The sequence below is a fragment of the Macaca mulatta genome, chromosome 16, assembly GCF_049350105.2.
Source record: "Macaca mulatta isolate MMU2019108-1 chromosome 16, T2T-MMU8v2.0, whole genome shotgun sequence".
Lineage (NCBI taxonomy): Eukaryota > Metazoa > Chordata > Mammalia > Primates > Cercopithecidae > Macaca > Macaca mulatta.
Genome location: NC_133421.1, coordinates 48,860,070 through 48,885,934, shown reverse-complemented (window position 1 = coordinate 48,885,934; position 25,865 = coordinate 48,860,070). Strand labels below are relative to the sequence as shown.

Below are 25,865 nucleotides of genomic sequence, written 5' to 3'. Positions count from 1 at the left end.
AAAGTCACAAACTGTTTCGGTTAGCCTGTAGTGTTTAAAAAATCAGGAAATATCCATAAAAATGTGAATTTCCTGTCTCTTTTGACTAAATGGAAGGTCTGGCAACACCGAGCCCACACTTCTGTAGTTGGTAACATGGAATGAAATGGCAGCAGTAACCTTAAATGTAGGTAATTTGCTGTATAACCCCCACCACTTAAATCTAGCCAGTGTAGCCTCTGAGTTTTTGAACCTTGTACGAAGTGGTTTAAAACAGTGTTTGGAACAGTGTCCGGCACATAATGTTTGGTACATAGTAAGTACTCAATAAAAGGTAACTATTAAGTGAGATACTACACCAAATAAAATGAGTTGGCTCCAAATTTGACAGAGGTTTCACAGACATATCAGCTAAACATTTTATGGGCAGAGAATATATTAAGCTCTGGAAATAACACAAAAACGTGTGTGTGTGTATGCGTGAGAGATGTATTAATATCAATTACACACACATAGTTTTCTAAACCTTCTGAGTGTCTCTACTTATCTAAAATCCCTATAGCACTTACTTTTAACAATATTCCTTGTGGAATTTAGCACATACTGTATCTTGTACTGGTATTTGCATTCCCAACCAACTTACACATTTCTTTCTTTCTTTTTTTTTTTTTTTTTTTTTGAGACAGAGTTTCACTCTTGTTTCCTAGGCTAGAGTGCAATGGCGCGATCTTGGCTCACTGCAACCTCCACCTCTCAGGTTCAAGGGATTCTCCTCCCTCAGCCTCCTGAGTAGCTGGGATTACAGGCATGCACCACCACACCTGGCTAATTTTGTATTTTTAGTACAGATGGGGTTTAGTACAGATGAGCCACCGTGCCCCGCCCCAACTTATACATTTCTAAGGTATGTATTCCCCAAAGCTTTATTGAGAATATAAAAACACCTCTAATTCAGGCAATTAGGGAAATGGCCAGTCTGAAACAAGGAAGCAGGTGAGTTATACTTGAGAACACTTTTTGAGAAACAGAAATCTATTAGCGCCACTTTGATATAAGAAACACCTGTTGGCCCAGGTGCGATGGTGCACACCTGTAATCCCAGCACCTTGGGAGGCCAAGGTGGATAGATTGATTATGCTCAGGAGTTCAATACCAGCCTGGGCAACCTGGTGAAACCCCGTCTCTACAAAAACAAAACCAAAAATCAGCCCAGCATGGCCGGGCGGGGTGGTTCATGCCTGTAATCCCAGCACTTTGGGAGGCTGAGGCGGGTGGATCACCTGAGGTCAGGAGTTCGAGACCAGCCTGACAAATATGGAGAAACCCCATCTCTACTAAAAACACAAAAAATTAGCTGGATGTAGTGGCACATGCCTGTAGTCCCAGGCCCTCAGAAGGCTGAGGCATGAGAATCACTTGGACCTGGGAGGTGGAGGTTGCAGTGAGCTGAGATCATGCCACTGCACTCCAGCTTAGGCAACAGAGTGAGACTCTGTCTCAAAACAAAACAAACAAAAAAAATAGCCAGGCGTGGTGGTGTGCACCTGTAATCCCAGCTACTCGGGAGGCTGAGGCGGGAGAGTTGCTTGAGCCTGGGAGGTCGAGGCTGCAGTGAGCCATGATCACGCCACTGCACTCCAGCCTGGGCAATGGAGCAAGATCCTGTCTCAAAAAAAAAAAAAAAAGAAACATCTGTCATTACAACAAACCAAGTGGGTTTGAAATATTTTCATTTTCTCTGCAAATGCATGTTCCCCTCTGAAATATTATTTAAACTACCAATTTGCATAACATTTTACTCACACTTAAAGATCAATCTCAATTCAGCAAAGTCATACTTTCTGAATGGATTGTGTTATCACCTACAATCTCATCCTTTTACTCTGATTATGAGAGTCACAAGGAAAGAAAATGAACATCATCAGTGGACCAGCAAAGCCTAGAATTCCAATCTGCCACTCTAGCTCAAGATTCTCTCATTTTTACTTTAATTTTAGTTCCATTTTGAAAGGCATGAAAACAACCTACCAATTTGATTAGGCTGTTCTAGATATTTGGGGGTTGTGGGGAGAGGGCAGAAACTCCTAAGAGCTCAGTCATTTTAAACAGTAAGTCTTTCAAAGCAATTTTCAGAGTGACCCAAACTGGTACACAAATAAACGACCTTGGCTGGATGCAGTGGCTCACATCTGTAATCTGAGCACTTTGGGAGGCTGAGGGGGATGGATCCCCGAACCCAGGAGTTCGAGACCAGCCTGGGCAACATGGCAAAACCCTGTCTCTACAAAAAAAAAATAATAATAAAAAAATCAGCTGGGTGTAGTGGCTTCCGCCTGTAATCCCAGCTACTCAGGAGACTGAGGTGGGAAGATCGCCTGAGCCCAGGAGGTAAAGGTTGCAGTGAGCCGTGATCACATCCCTACATTCCAGCCTGGGCCACAGCATGAAACTGTCTCAAAAAAAAAAAAAAGGTAAGTAACCTCGTGCTACGGAACAGGACTGTGTCAGCTATCTGGGGTTAGATCAGGCATAGGGGGATGAGTCCTCCCCAGCAAAGCAGAAGAGCTTCAGGGAAAAGGACAAAAATAACAACATGGTCCATCAAGAGGATAAAAGGTAATCTCAGATTCCAGGAGTATCTTGGAAGCAGCTATGGAAGGTCTGGCAGTCTCTGCAAACAAGTGGCCTGGGTGGAAATTTGTGAGGGAAGAAAAAAAAAATGAAATATGTCATGTACATGAAGTTCAAATCAAACCTAAAACTTCCTCTGTCCACGCTTGTTAAGAGGACTTTCATATTAAACAGGAACTCTCCAGAAAGGAAAATGATTTCTGGTCATTCTCACTGCAAGACTCAGATTTTCAATTTCCCTTTAATTTTTATATTCTTTTTCAGCTTAAGTAAAAAGGGGAGGGATATTTGTGCTGAACATTTAAGAATAATTTTTTAAAGTAACATTAAATGACACAAGGGTCTGGTGCTATGCTGTACAGTTCAATGAACTCCTGCACAGATCAGCAAGATGGTTGGAAATGCCTCTCTCCGTCTGTTTTTCATCTCCAAAGTCTGTGTACTCAGTAGAGTGTGAAGAGAGCCTCTCTTCTCCTCAGAACATTCTCCCAATGGTCCTCCCCCAACCCCCACTCCCTCTCCGTAGCCCCTGCAGCAGAGAACAGGAACTAGAGCAAATGCTTTTGTGAATTAAGAGATCTTGTGAGCGTAAATTTGGTCAGGCTGCTCCTTTCTGCAGGCCAGACCCCGCTGCTGCCCCAGGATGTGAACTGTCAGTTTGCATAGCTGGTGATGAGTTGCAGAACCATCAGCAAAGGTGAAGACGGCAGAAACAAGAAAGATTCAAGACTGGTGGAAATCATTTCACAAGGAAAATTTCAGCCATCAGTGGGAGGAAGCTTTGAAAAATGCTGCCATTTCCGAGTCAGAATGAAGGAAAAATTAAATTACTGCCGGTGAGGCGAGCCAAAGTTGCATCTCCCTCCAGGGAGAGTTTCGATAATGGTAAACATTTGACAGCTGGCCTGGAGTTGTTATCTTGTTCTAACAGTTGTTATGGTCTAAATGAATATTTCTGATAAGGAAACAGAAAGAAAATTTTAAGCACTTTTGTATTTTTATGTTTTAAGCCTTATGGTGGTGAGCCAAACAGGTTTAGAGCAATTTGTCACCGAGGGCCTACTCAAATGCTATAATGATCTTAATCTGGGAATCTTAGCAGTATCGTTATTTCAGTTAATCTACATGAAGTAATTCTTTGAGGTAAATCAACTGACTAAGAAATTATCTCTGACCTCTAGCCTCCTCAGCAACCCGTAAACACAATTCTAAGAGCTGACCCGAAGAAGTCCAGAAAATAAAGGGTTAATTAAAGCTAACTTAAATACACTCTGCTCAAGAACACGCAGAGAAATATTGTGCTGTTAAATGACTAGTTTTTTGACTACTGAGGATCAACAATTATAAATTTTCAAACTTTCACAGATTTTATAAAAAATATTAGGCCAAACATTTCAGAAAATAACAGAGATAAAGTAGTTAACATTTTAGACCTAAAAAGGGCTGCTTAGTTTTGCATTACCAGAAGATAGAGAAGGCTTGGAGGGACACTTCATTAGAAAACACTTGCTTAATTCTTATATATAGCATAAGAAAACATCTGTGTGTTGTCTGAAATGTTCCAGGTCTTCACAGGCACTGGATCTGTTGTAGTATCTAGACATACATGTAGAAGGCTCAGAAGAGATGGTAGGGAGTCCCTTGCCTTACACGGATTTGCTGATAGTTGTGTCTTCAGAGAAAGAAACGAAGTCCTCAGGCTACTATAACCCTCCTTAAAAAAAAAAAAACTACACTCCAAAGTTTATTCTGCCTCTGGCATTCCTCTAGGCAAGAGTTTACCAGTGGCAAAAAATAGGGAAAACTGCAAAAAAAAAAAAAAAAAAAGAGTAGAAAGGAGTCAACTGTCCTCCTATACAATGAACAAAAACTTAAAACTTATTTTCAGAACACCTATAGAAAATCTGAGCATTACTTGCCTAAAATGTAATTTGCATAAGTTATGGGAATTTAGTATTTCCGGAAAAAATCTGATTTCATGAATAATCACCATCTACTTGGTGCTTCACACTGGTTCGGTCTCTATCCCAAAGCGATGGTAGGACACACAGGCCAATGAAACCAGCACCCCTAATTTGTAGGTGTCCTGTGTTTCTGTGCCTTATACTTTATTTATTTTTTATTTTATTGAGACAGAGTCTTGCTCTGTCACCCAGGCTAGAGTGCAGTGGCACAATCTCGGCTCACTATAGCTTCCGCCTCCCAGGTTTCGGTGATTCCCCTGCCTCAGCCTCCCTAGTACCTGGGATTACATGCATGCACCACCGTGCCCGGCTAATTTTTATATTTTTAGTAGAGGTGGGGTTTCGCCATATTGGCCAGTTGGTCTCAAACTCCTGACCTCAGGTGATCCACCCACTTCAGCCTCCCAAAGTGCTGGGATTACAGGCATGAGCCACCATGCCTGGCCGACTTATAACCTTAGAATGTATTTGCAAGCATTATGTCCTGACCAAAGAAAAATTTTAAAGTCTTTATACCTCTATTTTTCTTTAAAAAACAAAATCAGAATTTCTACCTTTATTCTACATTTGTGGGAAGTAAAAATTTCATTATTTTTTTCCCCAGGGACTCAGCCCTGCCTTAATATGAAAGTATATAAATTGATATTAAAGCATGGTATTTTGAGAATGTTTCAAAGTAAGGTCAAACTGGTGTTAAAAACCCTACTAGTGAAGGCTAAAATAACAGTCTGGCCGAACAGTCTTAAGTGCAGCTGACTCCAATTACTAAGTACATCCTAGCGATGTTTTTTACTAACAAGAACAATGCAAGCAAGTTGAGTTCAAAAATAAAGTCAAAGAGAACTTACTCATAAAAAAAATTAGATAAATTATCCCAATACTGTAGCTATATGGGTATTTGACAGTTAACTTCTCCTTCAGCACTGAAAAAATTAAGTTCTTTTAATAAATAATCAGAAAGAGAGGTGAGGGAGATTCTAAAAGGGAACAAATGCTAGAAGAAAAAGCTTCTTTTGAGAAAAACCAAGAGAATTTTGGATAAGAAAACATATACATAATCTAACCACTATAAAATCATGGAAACAGTACTTTCAAATAACTTTTAAAAACATTTTATTATGGAGAATTTTGAACATACATCAAAATAGAAAAATATAATAAAACCCATGCATCCATCATACAACCCGAACAACCCTCAAACCAGGCCAATCCCGCCCCATCCACATCCAAATCCACTTCCCTCCTCCTCTGTTATTTTGAAGCAAATCCCAGATGTCATCAAATCCATTTTTGTCAGATGCAGTACATGAAAAGGCAGAGATCTTCCAAGCACATCATTCTATACGACTACCTCTTCCTGCCTTCACCTCTATATCCCCAAATCCATTTTTTCTGATGATACATTCCCCCACCCTCCCCTGCCCCAGAATGTTGTTACTAATGCTAACTAGCACTCCCAGTGCACTATACAAACCTAGTTAAACAGAGAACATTTATCAGATACACAGGACTTTTGTTTTACATGAGGGCTGATGGCTTCCATGTACCCTTTCATTCTTAAAATTCTCTGATTCCTCCACGCAAAACATCCACTTTGGATTGGATCAGTATTCCTCCATTACCAAAACTGGGGTCACATCATCTAGCATCAAGGAAGCCACTGTACTACAGTAGTTAAGACATCAGCTTCAATTGTACAGATCTGGGTTTAAATTTGGCTCTCACAATTACTAACTGGCCAAATAACCTTTCTAAGTCTTTGTCTCCTCATCTCTAAAATGGACATAATAACAACCACCTAACAGATTGTCAACAAGATTGATTGAGATAAGGTATATACAGTACATAGCCAAGTACCTTAATAATAAATTTAGCTCATTAAAAAAAATCAAATGTGAATCTTACATGTAATAAACACCAATAATGAGAAGCTGTATATATCTGGGGAAAAGAGAAAATGAGACGGGAAATAGGAGTAAAACTACTCCATTTAAATAAATCTTATCCTCAACAAACTTCTTTCAAGAACTTGAGGATCTGTGTATAATTGTTTACTTTTTTTTTTTTTTTTGAGATGGGGTCTCGCTCTGTCACCAGGCTGGAGTGCAGTGGCACGATCTCTGCTCACTGCAACCTCTGCCTCCTGGGTTCAAGCAATTCTTCTGCCTCAGCCTCCTGAGTAGTTGGGACTACAGGCGCCCACCACCACGCCTGGCTAATTTTTGTATTTTTAGTAGAGATGGGGTTTCACCATGTTGGCCAGGATGGTCTTGATCTCTTGACCTCGTGATCCACCCGCCTCAACCTCCCAAAGTGCTGGGATTACAGGTGTGAGCCACCGCGCCCAGCCTGTTTAACTTTTAACAAGCTCATAATCTAAAACATGGGTGATTCAATTTTTATTTTATTTTTTGAGACTGGGTTTCGCTCTGTTGCCCAGGCTGGAGTCCTGTGGTGTGATCATAACTTATTGCAGTCTCAAACTCCTGGGCTCAAGGAATCCTCTCACCTCAGCCTCCCAAGTAGCTGGGACTATGGGCTCCTGCCACTATAACTGGTTACTTTTAACATTTTTTTTTTTTTTTGTAGACAGAGCCTTGGTATGTTGCCCAGGCTGGTCTCAAATTCCTGGCCTCAAGTGGTCCTCCCACTTTGGCCTCCCAACGTGCTGGGATTACAGGCATGAACCCCCATGCCCAGCCTAATTCAACTTCTTTATAATTGTTTCAACATTTAAGTAATCAAATGCCCTACATATGAATGTAAAGGCCCCTCATTGAAGAATGTAACATTTATGTAGTGGTGTAAGTTCTGAGGGCAATAGAGGGTAAATACTCATTACTGTGTTGAAATGAACCAGCCCAGTCCCACTGTACAGGTGAACCAGGATAAACAGACATGATAATGAAAAGTAGAAGTGGTAGCAATGATCTCCCACAGGGTTCATGCCTGCCCCATTTCACTATTATACTTTTGGGGGGGAAAACACTCAAATGGACAAAGAGCACAGGGAGGCACGCTTTTTCCTTACTTTACATTTTTCAGGATACTTGCAGATTAGTACAAGATTTCTCTTAAATCATGTACCATCAATCCACTACATTACAATCTGTAATGTGCCCAAAGTCACAGAGTCATTTCATAAGGAAAAGAACATGAAAGCTTTATGTAAGAACTATAAACTATGTAAATATATATTTATTAACTTAAAAAAAATCACAATTAGCTTTTAATTGACTTTACAAAGAGAGTTTTCTCTTTTCTTTTGCATTCCAAAGTTATATAGAGGCCATACTAAGATGGCCAAATGCCAGAGTGCTGTTTCTCCCGAAAAAAAAAAAAAAGTGGAGAGATAAGCAACTTTTATGTGACTTTACAAATTGAATTCACTTGCTGTGATTACTTGGTAAATGTTTCATTGTGATAATCACTTAACAGGGTTACTTTTTTTTAGTGTTTCAGTCCTGCTGCCAGAATACTTTTCCCCAACTCAAAACCTTCCATCTCTTGTCCCCTGTTCCACATCTCCCACCAGCACTCCACCTTCAGAGTCTGGTCCTAACCTCCCTTGATAGCTGGATCTTCCACAGCTCTCCCTCACATATCCTTTGCTATATATTCAAAGCAAACTTCCGTACTTTCCCAAATTGGTCCAGTATGTGTATGCCTTGGTGACTCTGTTCCCCTTTTTTTTTTTTTGAGATGGAGTCTCACTCTGTCACCCAGGCTGGAGTGCATTGGTATGACCCTGACTCACTGCAACCTCTGCCTTCTGGTTTCCAGCGATTCTCCTGCCTCAGCCTCCTGAGTAGCTGGGATTACAGGCATGCACCACCACGCCCGGCTAATTTTTTGTATTTTTAGTAGAGATGGGGTTTCACTCTATTGGCCAGGCTGATCTCGAACTCCTGACCTCAAGCGATCCACTCACCTCGGCCTCCCGAAGTGCTGGGATTACAGGTGTGAGCCACTGTGCCCAGTCATATGACCTTGTGTCTTGACAGTAGGTATCCCTTTCTTCAATCTTCACCTGCCAAAATTCCATGTATTCCTCAAATTCTAGCTCAAACGGCATTTTTTCTATAAAACTTTCTCTGATCACCCATTACAAAGAATTTTACCTTTCTTTGCGTTCTGAGAGAACTCCATCTGCTTTGTTCTACGGTCACTAGGGTTGTATTTTTATCAACTGAATTCCAAGTTTCTGGGGGCCAGGGAACATGCCTTCTTCATTTTTTATATTCCCTAAATCATGTAGCATGATGACTTTTAATCACACTGAACTATGCTGCATGGATGAGTTCCAGGAAACAGAAAATGATAGCATTTACACTTTTTCTGATAAGCAGTCCACACAAGGAATCCTTCAAAGGGAGTTTCTTATGTAGCTCACCCTCTCCTGAACATTATACATTATGGCTTCTGCTATAAACAAGCCCGCACTAAGCCCAGATGATGTGTGCCCAGAATGCAAAGGGTGCAGCCATGCTCTCTCGACAGAGTGAGAAACTGAAGAAGGAAGACACATGTGTAAGAGGAAACACCAAAACCACAAATATGAAAACAGCATTTGTGAACCTCGTTTGGCCAGATCACAGACATCTTTAACCTTCTCACACTTCCTTAAAGGAGTAAATCAGGAAATGAAGAAAAAAAATCTTGACACTTTTTTTTTTTAAGTCCTCCAACTTTTTAGATTAGATCATCTATAACTCTAAGGGAAAAAATGTGTACGCTTTAAGCCTAAGAATGTATCCATAATTCAGAACTTCTATCACTAGCAATACAAGTACGGGGGGGAAAGAAGTAAAAAGATAATAATTCTTGAAAATCCAATAATAAAAAATTCATATCTGTCTCTAATTGTTTTTTTCTAGCTCTAATAGATTTAATAAACAAATTAAGCAAAAGCATACAGTGGGTTTAAAAATAACTTGTTGAAGATTACAGCTAATTTAGGATAGCATTTGAAATAAAATATTTTTCTTCTTTTTAAGAATGTACTGCTGATGAAAACCTATCAACATTTTGTAATTTTCTTATCTTCACAATTCAAATCTTATGGGCATGAAAAAAATATTCCAAGACATGGAATCCTCTGAATTTCAAAGTAAATAATCAGAAAAATGCCCAAAGAAGACGAATTGTTACTTTTCTGCTGAATTCCTAAATTCAGCTGTCATTTGGATCAAGAGCCATAAAACAAATGGTCTAGTAAAAAATTATAGGACTTCAATAAAGCAAAAGTCTCTTATTCCAATAATAGTTCTTAAACACCGAAAACAATCAAATATACCACATTTATCCATTTATTCCTCAATGCTTCAACATTGCCCCCTAAATGGATACTTCATTTTGTAATTACTACAACAATCAAGGCAATAAAAAATGCAACACTGCTTACAAAAAGATGTTCAGAAATGTTGAAGTAACACTGGAGTATGAATTTACCCCCAGCAGAGTAATTTGGCCTATGTGTAAGTCACAAAGCCAAGGTACAACAGTAATCTCTGAATCTGCACTGTATAAGTAGGAATTCCCACGTAGATACTCAACATGGATAATTTATTCAATCCAAATCTGCCATCTCTGGCACCTAAGATGTTTGCTGGGGATAAACTTAAGTTTGTGGTTTTGTCCAAGCTAAGATTTCTAAAGCTGTGCTATTCAAAATGATAGCCACTAGCCACATAAGCTATTTACATTTAAATTAATCAAAATTAAATGAAATTTAAAAATGCAGTTCCTTGGTTATAATAGCCACATTCCCAGCACTCAGTAGCCACATGTGACTGTTACATTGGACAGCACAGATATGCCACATTTCCATTATCACAGAAAGTTTTGCCATACAGTGCCATTCCAAAGATTACCAGCCTCACAGGTCCTATCTGTTTTAGTGCCATTGCTCCAAGGTTCTACCTGAAAGGTGAGAACTGATGCCCTATGAATTTTCTTTTGTTTTTGCAGGCTGAAAACTCAATCTTTATGATGATTCAAAATGATTGTGCATGTCCTACCATATCAGGATCTAAAGATATGGAAGAAAACAGTGGCTCCTCAGTGCACTCAAAGAAAACACCGAATCAACCAAAACAACAACTCCCATAAAAGAAAAACCCATTACCATCCATAGAGTACATGGGCTGTTTTAATGATAACTCAGTTTTTAGCTTTTTAGGTTTTTTTTTTTTTTTTGAGATGGAGTCTTGCTCTGTCACCCAGGCTGGAATGCACTGGTGCGATCTTGGCTCTGCAATCTCCGCCTTCTGGGTTCAAGTGATTTTCCTGCCTCAGCCTCCAGCATAGCTAAGATTACAGGCGTGCGCCACCATGCCCAGCTAATTTTTGTATTTTTAGTAGAGACAGGGTTTCATTATGTTGGCCAGGCTGGTCTCAAACTCCTGACCTCAGGTGATCCGCCCACCTTGGCCTCCCAAACTGCTGGGATTACAGGTGTGCGCCACCATGCCCGGCCCCAATTTTTAGCATTTTGAACAAAAATAATGCTGCCATTATTTAGAAATTGCTCATATTTGCTATATACACACACAATCTTTGGTAGGTACATGCATTTTCTTCTAATCAAGAAGTTCATTAGGTGGCTGGCATGTGACTTATGGAAGCAACATGGTCACATGGAATGAGCACAGGCTTTGAAACTAGACAAGAGCTGAGTCATGTATCCCTTTATACATGCTTGCTAGTTATCTCGGTTTTAAGCAATTTGCTGAATCTCTTTGTGTCTGCATTTCCAAAAAGTCAAGAAGAGATAATCAAATCAACTTCCTAGGTTTGAAGTCATCATTAAATAAGATATATATATTTGGCATCAATGAGTACAGTGTATGACAAAATCAGTTGCACTGGTGGCCACTGTGGAAAACAAATGGAAACCACCATAATAATGCCACTAATAATAGCTAACAGTAAACCAATACTTTTTAAAAAATGTTTTATTGAAATGTAATTCACAATTCATACATTTGATGTATACAATTCAATGTGAATCAAATATCTGAATAATTCAACATTTTCTCAGCATCCACCAGAGTCTGGTTACTGCTGGTTTCCAGGGCAGTGGTTCTTAAATGGGGACAATTGGCTGAGCACATTGGCTCACACCTGTAATCACAGGACTTTGGGAGGCCGAGGTGGGTGGATCACTTGAGGCCAGGAGTTTGAGACCAGCCTGCGCCACATGGCAAAACCCCATCTCTACCAAAAATACAAAATTAGCTGAATGTGGTGGCACACACCTGTAATCCCAGCTACTTGGGAGGCTGAGGTACAAGAATCGCTTGAACCTGCGAGGCAGAGGTTGCAGCGAACTGAGATCGCACCACTGCACTGCAGCCTGGGCGACAACATCGAGTCTCCATCTCTAAATAAATAAATGGGACAATTTTGTCCACAAGGGGACATTTGGCAATATTCGGAGGCAATCTGAGGGAAGGGGGCGTGCCACTATCTAATGGGTAGAGGCCAGGGATGCTGCTAAACATCCTATGATGCATAAAACAGCTGCAAACAAAGAATTGCCCAGTCCAAAATACCTTCAGTACTTAGCTGAGAAACCCTGTTCTACGGATATAAAGATGAAGAGGAGACAGTATCTGTATTGAAAAATCTTACTGTCTAGTGAGCGAATGCAAGGTGGAAACAACACTATGTCCAAGATGCTCCGGGTGCAGAGAAGAAGAGGGGATGCTTAAGTAAAAATATTGGAAGATAGGAGCTTGCCAGGGGTACTCAGGATGGAAAGAAATGATTTTATGTAGAGGGAAGAGCACGGGACAACATTTAAATAGGTGCAAAGCATTTTGGAGTCTAAGAGGTGCTAGTAGTTGAGAATTGTTAGAGCTCAGGCTGCTGGTCACGGGGAAGGTGGGTGAGAGGGGGTGCAGGGAAGAAGGAGGGGGAGGGAGCAGTGGCAGTGGCTGTGGCAAAAGCAGAAACAGGAGCAGCAGCAGCAGCAGCAGCACCAGAGGCACACAGGAGCCAGATCCTAAAGGCTTTGTATGCCACATTAGGAAAGAGTTTGGAATACAGCTTCTGGTTGGAAAACATTTTCTGTAACCAACCCGACAGTAAGTATCTTTAGGCCACACAGTCTCTGTTACAGCTGCTCAACTCTGCCATCACAGGGAGAGCAGCCATAGACAATACATAAGGGAACAGACATGACTTTGTTGCATTAAGATTTATTTATGAGCCTGACATTTGAATTTCATACGATTTTCAGGTTTCATAAAATCTTCTTTTGATGTTTTTCCTCCCATTTAAAAATGTGAGAACGGTTCTTAGCCCGTGGGCTGCATATAGACAGGGGGTGGCAGTAGTCTGCTAAGCCCTGCTATGATGTATACACAGGACCTCAAGGTGACAAGTTAGCTAGTTGATCAGTTAAAAAATGAAGCAGGGCATTTTCCTACAGATCTTTGGATGTACTGACTGTCTTCTAGCTATTTCCAGCTAAATAACAAATGCACATGGGCCTAAATTTGGTCAGTAGCTTGTTTGTAATACTTACAATGAAATGGTATGCTAACGCAAAGGAATAAAAAGCTTATTTCAGGCCACTGTGGTGAAATGACATTTACCTAATGCAGATATAAATTTTGTGTTAATTAGTGAGCACTTGACACTGATGTAATTTGATTAGTGTGGCAAAGTCAGTCTTAGACTTGCTCCCTAGTACTAACAGAATATGTCCTTGAATTAAGAAAATTAGGGCTAAGTGACAAAAAGTACCAGATAATAAGAAACCAACTCTGTACCATTTATAATCATCTGTTATAATAAAGATAATACTAATGGCCTTATTGTGTCATTATGAGAAGCATGAAACAGGGCACCTCACACTTCGCAGTTTAGGTGACCTCACTGTCTCAGATAGTCCTGATTTGATCTCAAGTCGGATTCTAAAGTCTTCAAACTACTGGAAGCCTCATATGTTTAATTTGGAACTATTTTCAAGCAAGAACTCTAATAACATTCCAGTTTGAAGAACATTCCAGTTTTGTATATCACTTTTACTAACTTGTAAAAATGCTTTATTTCAAAAAAACAAAAAACAAAAAACAATCTAAGAGAAAAGTAGAGTATTAACCATTTGAAATCTTAAAAACTGTCTTTTGGATCTTTGATGTGTCTGACTCTTCATGAATAATTCTGGTTCTGTGATTTGGAGATATTACTTAACCTTTCTTAGGAACAAAAAACTGGTGTCAAAAAGGATTGAAGATTAAATTAGGTGTTTGTAAATTTAATTACATAATTATTTAGTACAGGCTCCCTCAGTGCTAACTATCATTAAATTGAAATGTCATTACAATCACTATTTCAGTTTGTCTCTAAATGTCCCACCATAACACAGTTCTCTCAACTTTACAATACTTTTCTGTAATTCTAGAACCAAAAGGACCTAGAAATTGCCCAGTCCAATACTCTCATTTTATAAATGGATTAACTGACCAGAGTCACACAGGGAGGTAGTAGAGGCTGGTGTAAAAAGCAAGGGCTCTGGAGTCAGACATGCATGGTTCCGAATCCTTATTCCACCAGCTTACTGTGTCAATCCAGGCACGTTACTTTCACAACCTCAGTTTCCTAATTTATAAAACGATGAAAAATGATATAATGCTCATAAAGTCTGAGCACAGTGCCTAACAGTTGATTTTTTAAAAATCAGTAAGTGTTCACTATTATTATTGATCCTCATCTTATTATGAAGGGTATTTCTTCCCTTTCTTTTTGGGATGTGTAAATTGCTCCAGTGTTTGTTCTGAATGTGACTTTTATCTAATCATACTGGCCAGACTATAGCAGACTATATGAAATATTTATTTTCCATATCACACCAACTCTACCTCCTCTCCCTTTTTGTATGTGACTCCTATGTTAGTATATCCCTCAATTTAAAATTACTTTGCAGTCCTCAAATGCTTTCATCTCTCCAACTCTGCTACATGGCTCCTTAGAATACATATGTGAAAATCACATGCTAAGTATGTTTGCAAAAATACTTTGTTAAAAGATTACACAGTAAGGAATCAAAGTTTTTTTTGGGTTTCCTTTTTGCTTTTTTTTTTTTTTTTTTTTTTTGAGATTCCAGGCAGTTGCTGGCCAACGAAAGTCACAGAAAGCACCCTTCCAATTCATTTGCTTCAGGAGGCTAAGGAAATAACCTATTTCCTCTTCCCTCTTTTCTATCTGGTTTTTCTGATGTGTTCCCAGATCCTCAAAGAAAGATTCAGAGATCCATGAAATCTTAATATGCCTGTTTGAAGTCAGGAAAAATAAAGAACAGTATGCCAGTATTTCAGACCGGGAAGAGACTGCATCAATACTTGACAGGGAATTTGGTTCAGTCCTGAAAATTACTAAGTCTTTCTTCCCTACTTAACAGGGAAGTAATGTCAAATGGTTGAAATTTGCATGGAATTCTACTAGCCTGGAGGGTGCTCCTGAAGTAATCTTACAAACTTGGCAATTATAGTCCAGCAGCCTAAATCTTTGTCTCTTAGCAGATGAGTGGCAGCAATTTTTGTTTTTTGCTACAGAACTTGTACTTGACATCAGTTAGCCTAACTCAGACCCTGACCTTGCCTTTGTATTTGGGGAAGAGTTTAATCTTCAAGATGGACCCAACCTCAGTAGAAACAAAGTAAGTGTGAAAGTTGTTACCCAACCCTTTTCTCAGTGTGTTCTATTTCATCTTTAATGCAGATCTTTAATCTCAGATGTTCATCAGAAAGGGGTAACATCAAATACTCCAAATCTGAGCAACATTCAACTCATTTGTTGTTGTTCTGGGTTTTTGTTTTTGTTTTGCTTGAGACAGAGGTAAAAATCCCAGAAAAGCCATAAAGATAATTTTAAATGCTGCTCTCACACTAATGGTTCTACCTTTTTATCAGCTTCTTCATCTGATTGGATTAGATTTAAAATTTTCCTTTAGCCTTGGATATTTGACAAGATTCTTTAAGTACAGTGAGACTTTCTCCAAAAAAGGAATCCACTTGATTGGATCAGAAACCACAACCTGCCTCTGGAAGTTTGACCTTTCAGTGGGTCAGGTCATGAATCAGGGGTGGTGGCATTTTATGAACCTTCCTTGATTCTTTGATCTTGCCCCATGACCCACATAGACCTGGTAAGGAGCTTTTTCTCATTGTCGGGGATAAGGGAGTGGACTCTATCTTCCATTTCTCTTGTCTTTCCTTCTCTCCACCTTGCCTCCTCCACATTTAACGAAGTCTGCAGCACACTAACCAGGAGCATGCGCAGTGGTGTGCTCTTGCTCCCTAGAATGTTTCACGGCTTCCGAGGCACTTTATCTTTCTTTCTCCCTCCCTAAGTATTCTGAATGTGGCGTTCTGACCACTCAATATAGTTTAGAGACCCACTGTATAAGCCTGGCACAAGCAATCTATATTCTTACCATTTATTCCAATGTTAGGGAATCTTCTGAAAGAAAACAGAATTTTGGTTAAGTTTGACCAGGGCGGTAGATTATAGCTCACATGGCTACAGGTAGTGGGACCACCATTAAGATTTGGTAGATGCCCCAAGACCCACGTCAAGCAACCATAATTATCTGTCAAGTTCTCACCTATACTCAAGTAATTTTGGAATGGTGCCTTCAGTTACGGATTTAACACTAGATTTGAAACTTTTGACCCAGTTGTGTTTAAAATTACCAAGTGAACAGGATTTTTTTTTTTTTTTCTGCTGGCATTCTGTCTTATAAAAATAAGAAGAAGGGAAGGTGATTATAGGCACCTAACATCAAATTTAGTAAAAATCACTGGAAAAAACCAGAAGTGTGATTTAATGATCTGAGAAATTAGGCAAGTGTCAAGTCTGAAGAATTCTAAAATGGTTATAGGTCAAAGCATTAAAAACTTCTTTGGGGATAGAGTGGCTATAAGGAGAACATGGTGAGGTATCTGCCAGGGGTTAATTGCAACCCTGCATGAAAAGCAGTTAACAAGTGAGAATTAGAACACCCAAGAGGAAAAGAAAAATGTTTCCAGTGCCATGAGAAATAAACAACAAAGAAGAAATATTTCCTTTGGCTACCACCACCTCCTTTTCAAAAGCTCAGAGGAGCTACGGGGAATGCCAAGGACTGGTTTTCTCTCAACTCCCTCTGAAACATTTGTCTTCATTACCACTCTTTTTAATCAGGGCTCCTTCATGAGTGTTTCTGCTCAGCCCCTTAGGGGCAGCTCTGGTCTGCGATAAATCAGAATCCACACCGCAAGTCACTAATCAGCACTCTCAGGGAAAGAAAAACAGAGAAGTGCAGACCACTACAGGCTGCAAAGGCCTGGAGGCTCACAGGCCTCAAGGAAGAAAGGCCTTTACGCAGAAATAAATTAGTGAAGAAGGAAGGGACTACCATGTTTAGGCTTTATTTTAAAATCTCAAATGCAAATTGTTCACAATTATAAGAGTTTGGAATATAATTTCATTTTAACAGTATAAAATAGATTATGAATTTATTAATGAATTGTAATTTATACCCCTGGCTTAATACTTTTCATACCTAATTCAAAACTTAATAAGCCCAAGGCAGAGGAACAGAAGATAAATTAAGATAAGTAAAACTATCAAAGTTAGGGAACCCTCTATCATACCTGCTGTTTCAGTGATGTCATTAGGAAATGAAACTTTCCAGGTAAGGACTCTCTAACGTCCACCATACGACTGTTATTTTTGTTATTTTACTTAAATGGAATTACAATCATAAAATTACAAACACATAGTATTTTTTTTTTCATTTCCAAAGTGTCTTAGAAATAACCTATGAAAAAGTTAAATAGACTTGTTACAGGTCAACCTAGCTAGGTAGTGGCAGAGTTTACTCTAGAACCTAGGTCTCCAACATCTTTTTTTTTTTTTTTTTTTTCATTTTTGAGACAGAGTCTTGCTCTGTCTCCCAGGCTGGAGTGCAGAGGCGCAATCTTGGCTCACTGCAACCTCCACCTCAGCCTCTCAAGTAGCTGGAATTAGAGGCGCGCGCCACCACGCTCAGCTAATTTTTGTATCTTTAGCAGAGACGGGGTATTGCACGTTGGCCAGGCTGGTCTCGAACTCCTGACCTCAAGTGGTCAGTCCGCCTTGGCCTCCCAAAGTGCTGGGAAAACAGGTGTGAGGCACTGCTCCTGGTCAAGACAAATATTTCTTGACACTGACTTCAGGAGCTAGAATCAGAACTGGTTGGAGTCCAGCTAAACTAACAAGGTCAATTTGATTAGAGTGGGGGTGCTCCTAGAGGGGATGTACAAGAAGCAGGGCTAGACTTTTAAAATCTCCATTCAAAACATTTGAACTTCATGTTGTAAAACGGGATACAACCAAAGGTTCTTGAGAACAGGAGTGATGGGATAAAAATTATTTGAGGAAGAAGATTCTCACCATATTATGTAAGAAAAACTGGGGGAGGTGGCAGGGTTAGAGAGTCTTATGTTTGTGGGACCGATTTGGTTACTTCTGCAGTGTCTCAGGCAAGAGGTAATTAAGAATCAGTTTTGTGGTTATTCTAATGATTGGGGTCCTTGGGTTGTACTGGTGGTTCTTTTGGATCTGAGAATTAATAAGAAAATTATACAGAAGAATTTCTCATAATTAACTGGGAAGATATTTTGCCAGTTTTTATGGTGCTCTGGGGTTTAGAATTGAGAGGAATACTTGTGGAATTATTATTAAGTATTAATAAGCATGAGACATATAAAAAAGTGTTTACAGTAAATTTAAAATTAGTCACAAAAACTCAGTTAAGGTGAAAGCGGGTCTTTCAGCTGTACACCAAATATGTGATTACAACAACTGGACAGATGTTGTTAGAGCGTCATCCATATGCTCTGTCTTGGACCTGCCAGCTGTCCTAGTCACAGAAGCAGAGTGTGTGTAATGACGCTGTGGAATACAACATTGCCTTTATAAACAAAAAGCTACAAAACAAGAATCATTGGTGGTCTACAGAAAAGTGTTGGCAGCCTTTGTTAAGTACAGATAAGGATTTTATTTTTCTTTGAAATTCTGTAATTAAGACAGAAATAATTAAATGATCTGCTGTGAGAAATCACAGATTTATAAACAAAAATGACTTCTGCAGACCTTGAAGAATAGCTCAATAGAAGGAATACTCAGATTGTAGGTTCTAAACTATGGACAAAGAAGGACAAAAAGAAGTCCATGGGGGGAACTAAAGGTGTCAAACAATGGTTCTGAGACTGAAGATCAGCACCTCCCTAAACAGGATACTCTCCTTTTCTCCAACAGCACAGCCAAGGGCAGCAAAGCCTTCTGTGTTTCCAGAGCCAAAAGGATGCCGAAGGCCCTGGAGGTTGAAAATCAAGACTGGCTGCTATAAAGCAGACCATCTCAGACATATTCTCATTCCTGACAAATACCCACCCACAAGCACGACTGGGAGACACATGGCAACCAGAGCAAGTTGTCAAAACTTATCATTATAAAACGTCCATCTTCCAAAAGTACAACCTTTGCTCAATGCAGTGTTTTCCTTGGAAGACAGCTCTTTTGAGAGCTATAAAAAGGTGGTTAGAATGGATGAGGTTAGCTCTTGTAGTCTAAGCTAACAATCATGTGAAAAATGTAAAGGTGAATAATGATGGTAGAATGTTTTATAAACAAACAATCAACAACAACAAAGGAATTCATTAATTATGTTCCTCCACTTCAAAGAAATTCATAATTTTTAGCACTGCTCTTTTGAGAAAAGAAAAGTGCCTATAAGATCTCTGGCCCTTCTTTAATTTCCTTTCTTACTCCATACCCTCAGGTGGCTAGCCTAGTGCTACATGGCCTAGGCTACATATAAAGTTCACAGCTCTTTGCCTGATCTCATGATCCTCTATCAAAACAGCACTTTCAAAAGTGTTTCCTGTCTAGCTCTGCCCTTGCGTGAGCGTTTCCGTGGCTGGATCAGCTGCCAAACTAAATCCCTTTGGTAGAAAACTGTGGAGAACTCAATATAGCCCTGTCCCCCTCTCCACCTTAGGCCTGACATCCGGAAGTGACTTAGGAAGTACTCTAATGGTTACCAAATTTTGGGGAACTGATTTAACATTTCTGTGCTAACCATGTGTTTAGGAGAGACTGCATCACTAATCATCACTTGACCTTGTGACAGACCAAAAGTTGCCGATTTTTTTTCCTGGGGGAAAAAAATTCTACCAGCTAGCACAATGATGTAAATGCAAAATCATGCTGTAAGATGACTGCCAATATGCTGGTTTCCAGATGTTTGACAGGACAGCGCAGAAACAATACAAAGGAGGGCTAACAGTTTCTGTCACAAACTCTGCTGGGTTACTTGCGATCTCTCTCCCCATACTTTTTTTCTTTTATTTTACAAGCGCTGGGGATTGTATACAGCTGTCAAATGATTCAAATGATTTGGGATAGAGAAGAATGGAAAGTTTGTCCATTACTTGTCAAACTCTGTCTTTGAAAACACGGAACATTCTCCAAATCTATTATTATTACTCTGTTCAGCAATAACTGCAGGGTGATTTGTCTGAATGTATACCTATCTGTGTCCCACCTTTCAATTAAATAAGCCTGTACATCAAACAAATAAGAAACGGACTTGAATGGAGCTCTGCACATTTCACTAAGTATCTCCTCTGCGTCTCAGCCGTAGATGAAATCTGATTTAAGTCAAAGCCTAACACGGCCCAGGCTGTCCTCACTGCATGGGCTTCATCTTTATGTACTCATCCTTGACTCACACTATTCCTGGCGGAAGGCTTCCTAAAAGAAAACCAGATTGAGCTGTCAGGTTTACAGTATCAAGGAATCTCTAAAATGAATGGGTTCTTTAAAAGAAAAGCCAAACTTTGGGTAATTACATTCAAACTCCTTAATCACATTTTCTGAGCTCAAGGGAAATTGTGGTGTTCTTTGCTGAATGTCTTCCCCAAAGCCACACAAATGCAATACAGAGTCTTCCTTCAAAGGAAGGCAACGAACAGAATGACTCCTGCTTGGCAGAATGTTAATTTCAAGTATGTACTCCTTAAGTTTTCTTTTTTCACACAGAAGCAGTATGTATGCATTCGTGTGTATATGTATTATTTATCTTTTTATATCACCCAACTCACTTTGTAGCCCCCTTCCTCCCTATTCCACTTCCCCAAAAAGGGAAAAACATGATATAGAGGATCTGAGGAGTAATTTTCAAGCATACAGTTTACCAATGATCACAGACATTATTGAAGTTTGGTAATATTTCCTTCTTTCCCACCTCTGGACATACAAGATAACTGTACTTCCCTATCCTCTTAAAGTTCTAGCCTAGTAGTCTGCAACAGAACTTTCTATGATGATAAAAATTTTCTAAACCTTGTACTATCTAATATGATAATGTGGCTAGTGCAACTGAGAAAATGAATTACAAATTTTATTTAATCTACATTATTTTAAATCTAAATTAAAAAAAAAAACACAGCTGGTGGCTATTGGATTGGACAGCACAGTTATAGCTCATGAGTTGTAAACAGAAGTGACCACCATGAGATGTCCAGTGTCCCCTTACCCCTGCCATGGTCACCTAGAATAACTCAGTGGTGAAGCCTTCACTAACCTGGCTCCTTGAATGGAGATAACACGGAACAGAGACCCCTCAATCTGCGACGGACAACGTTTAGCAATAATTTAGCCAGAAAAGTCACTAAATGTACAAGAAAGAAAACAGAGAAGTACTGATCTTCGCAAAGACCAAATATTACCCATGAAAATGTCAAGAAGCTCCTAGTGCATGTGTGTAGCTGGCAGTGAAGAGGAAGAGATGCAGCTGCTGGAGATGTGTCCTTTTCTCTCTCTCTCTCTTTTGTTTATGTTTTGAGATGTATCCTGATTTAAATGCAATCTAAAACTTAAGTGCCTGTGATGAAGGTTAGATAACCTTGGGTGTTCTACTACCCGCTTGGAAAAATAACCCAGAAAGAAATCTTAACACATTTTGTATTCTTGTTACCATGTAAGACATCCCTGTATTCAAAGTAGTAATGATATGGTTGTAATATTTTTCCCACAAAGAAAAATCCCCTAGTCGTGAAAGAGTTAAGAGAGACCAAAATTAGACACAGTTCATGTTAAAGGTTAGAAGAATAATCAGTCATTTGAAAAACACTACATAAACATTTTTCCGGATGCAATTTTCAGTCCAAGGATACATTTCCCAGTAGAAATCAGCAGCTAAAAAGGAAATCATTTCGTCTCCATAAGTGCCAAATTGTATCCTGATTTTTCCTGGTCTGGCTCAACTTTCAAAACTAGTGGTTCAACTTCTGCAATCTTTCACCCAATGACTATATAAACACATCTTTACAAGACAGACATAATCCTTGGGTGGGCCAATTTATGTTGGATTATGAAAATACTTAAAATACAAAATCATATAATGACTATTGTCCTTCGGTTTTTCACTAAAAGGAAAGAAAAATCTATTTAACATAGGCAGTGGTTCATGTGAGATAACATGACACATATACACTGCTGTCTTTTTTTCTAATGTCTCTGAAAATAAATATTACTGCCAATTCAGTAAAGGATTGCCTCACATTTTGGCAAGGTGATATGTAAATTCAGATTTTGCAAATATTCCTCTGATGTACCCACATGCCACAATGCACACACAATTGTAATGAATTAAACTGCTCACAACAGGCAAGGAAAAAGTCTTACCCTTGGAAGTATTTTGGATCTTCTGTATTCGGTCAAAGGTTATAGAAACATTAGTTTTAAGGATAAAGTAATCTTAAGTAAAAAGCAAAAGATTCATTCACAATTTATTACTGCTTCCAATTCATATATATTTCACATTACTCAGAATTCCCAATAACACAATTCAAGGAGAATCTCAACTGCATAGCTAGAAGAAATCATAAATTTTAAATCTTTGTGGGAAGGTAAACTCTGTTTTTTCACTTCTTCCTTGAAATTCTACAGCTTTTATAGTCAACTACAAAAGGTATCATGTAAAGCCTATCTTCAGCATTTAGCACGAAGAGGGGAAGAATTTTAACTTTTCCTCTAATGGATAAAGTTATGTAAAAGAAGACATTTTGGAAGTCTTTGGAGAATGCAGTATAAATCATAGCTGTAAGATCTGGAAAAGTCTGGTTGAACATTAAGAGATTTCCACATCTGTATCTATACATTCCCATCTTGGGAATAATGTACGTCCAAAACCATTCACAGAAAAATGTTGTAAAGTACTCTGTTGGTGAGCAAAACTTAAGAGTTGCAATCACGAACATTTCATTTTCATCATAGATTACTGATAATTATACAATCCAATATCCATAAAATTATATTGGTAAAAATGTTTTTTTGTCAATATTCTAAAAGTCATAACAAAGCAATGAATTTAAAATAGCTTATTTCTAGGAACTTTTTATAGTTTATAGTATAACTCTATGAATAATTTTCTGATGCCTAGATTAGTCCTTCATCCTTGCTCTGAGAAAGCAAATACGTCATTGAAGCAATATGATCACACTATAAGAAAAGACACAGAATAATGCACATTTTTCTTTCACATGCTGAGAGAGGCTGATGAATGTTACACTTCTCTAATTCACAAAATTTATCTGAGTACAAGGACATATTAGGAAAGCATTTTCGTGTTCAAGTGAGTAGCTCTGCCCAAACCAGTATAAGTATTTAATTAAATATTTTTGTTTAACGCTAATGGCAACATAAGACTTTTAAGTATTTGCCAAAATTAGAAAATCTCTAGTTCTTCTGAAAAATATACATATACATAGACATTCAAAACTTTTAAAAATTAAAGGTTGATTATTTAAATCTATCTTTTTAGTTCAAATATTTTACATTCCTTTCTGATTTAAAACACTCTCCTATGAAAGCCACCATTATTTATAAGTGAAGAAAGAAAAGGGAATTTGTCTTACATCTCCCCACTCCTCACTTTGCCATTGTCACCTGTATCTATTTCCAGGAAGCCAATATTCATTAGGGTTAATCTGCCTACTAAATGAATAAACAAAGGATTTCTCTGTCACTAAGAGGCCAGGTGAGCCGATAGCATCTTCTAACACAGAAAATCATCTGTACCATACAGCTCAGGAAATTACCTGCTGCAATCCCACACCTGGGATCACTTGGCAGGCAGATCCATAATGTTGAGTAATATATGGAAAATGAACTATAACCATTTTTTCAAAGGGCTGACAAATCTCTCATATTTCAAAACTGAAGAACATTTTAATATGATTAACTACATAACTCACTAGGGAAAAACAGTGAAAAAATATCAAGAAATGCTTCCACATTTTTCCCCTAAACAATAACAGGATATGTAAGAAATGATGCCAAAATACTAACATACAATGAAATATGAATAACTGGTACAAGAATGCCAATACTTCTATGGATCTCTGTGATCTTAAAAATAAGAACAGTTCTACAATAGAATGTAGTTAACTAAATAAGAAGACGCACTGTTATATTATAATCCCTACTTTTACAGACTGACAAATTCAGATCAAGTAAAAGCTACACCTTGGTGGCTCAAGATACCAGGAAAAGAACCCAAGAGCAATTATTTGTTAATAGATTAATGATATTATCACTTCATGTTTCATTTTGTGAAGCAGAATCCCAGGTTATATTGCCCTGTAGAAATAATTTTTCCAGCTAAAGAAGCCAATAGGAAACCATTGGTGTTAAATAAACATAAAATGAGTAAAAGAAATGAGGTCAAAGATATCTGACTTCCCTCCAAATGTTAAATAATTTAAAAAGTATATATATATATATATTCTAGATGCAAGTTTGAAATAACATCTGATAGCTGAAAACCATGTGGTATAAGCACATAAAAGAACTGGTTTGATTAGAACTGGTTTGAAGATCTATTTGATTAGACACATGAGACTATGACAACAAAACTCATTCACAAAATATGAAAACAAATAGTGATTAGTGGTCATTCTCCTCCTAAAGTTATGTTCAGTCCTACAGAAGGTCTTGGGTGTAATAGAGAATGAAATAAAACTAAATATGTCAGCATATATGCCAATGAGAATCAACCAATATGCTATCCTTGACACATGGGCCATTAAGTTGCTGACACAGGTTCTATTTTTTTATTCAACTTTTAATAATATGTTTGCAGAGAAAAAGGAGCCAAACTATTAATACTGGGCAGATTACATATCACTTTATAGAGGGACCACAAGTAGAGAATTAAAAGACATAGGTCTTCTGAGACTGAGTCCCTCCCACCACCCCCCCGCCAATAAAAATTAAAATAGGAAAAAAAAAAAAAAGACTTAGAAAAAGGGTTAGTCAACATTTAATGACTCCCCACTCTATGTCAGGTCCCATATCAAATAGGGCTGGGTTTGCTCAAGGGTGATAAAAAACAGATAGGGTCTTTTTCTATAGTATATATCATCATTATTATTTTGGAAAACAGTTTTTTAGCTTCACAGGGGTTCCCTAGTTGTTGTTATACTGAATATGTCAGAGTTATATCAAATACTACAAAACTATTGAGAGTTGTATCCATCTGGGGTAACAGTGATAGTGGCAGGGAAGCAGTGGAGGTGTGGGGCACCAGGTCACGTATATGCTGCACCTAAGGAGATGTAGTGTAGAGAGAAATTAAAGAAGACTTACCCAGTGGCTGGGTGTGGTGGCTCATGCCTGTAATCCTAGCACTTTGGGAGGAAGGTGGATGGGTCACCTAAGGTCAGGAGTTCGAGACCAGCCTAGCCAACACAGTGAAACCCCATCTCTACCAAAAATACAAAAAATCATTTGGACGTGGTGGCGGGCGCCTGTAGTCCCAGCTACTTGGGAGGTTGAAGCAGGAGAATCACTTAAACTGGGGAAGTGGAGGTTGCAGTGAGCCGAGATCGCACGATTGCACTCCAGCCTGGGCAACAAGAGCAAAACTCCATTTCAAAAAAAAAAAAAAAAGACTTACCCATAATGTGGAATCTTTCACAGTCTTTATCTGTTGGGTCAGGTTTTCTGAGATAAGCCATTTAAACATAAATCAAAGTAAATGCAAACTGTATGTGAATTCCAATAGCCGTCAGCTTACATTGCTGTATTGACAACAGATGCTAAATATATGAACATCATATATACATATTCTTGAATTTATTTTTGCTGAGATTTTTTTTTTTTTTTTTTGGTCTATGTGGGAAAATTCAGCATGTGAGTTAAAGGAAATGTATATGATTTCCCTTTCAAGATCCTACAAAAACATAT

General features: G+C 38.6%; 1 protein-coding gene across 19 annotated transcripts in view; it reads right to left on the bottom strand.

The window, feature by feature from the left end:
* The window catches only part of BCAS3 (BCAS3 microtubule associated cell migration factor), a 712,862-nt gene that overhangs the window by 247,918 nt on the left and 439,079 nt on the right, over positions 1-25,865 (bottom strand). The window contains exon 24 of one of the 19 annotated variants that reach the window (XM_077970818.1): positions 1,351-1,641. The exons of the other annotated variants lie outside the window; for them this stretch is intronic. Coding sequence (XP_077826944.1) covers positions 1,370-1,641 — 272 coding nt within the window. The 3' untranslated portion in view covers positions 1,351-1,369. Of the gene's footprint in view, positions 1-1,350; positions 1,642-25,865 lie in introns of those variants that run through there. 19 annotated transcript variants of the gene reach the window in all.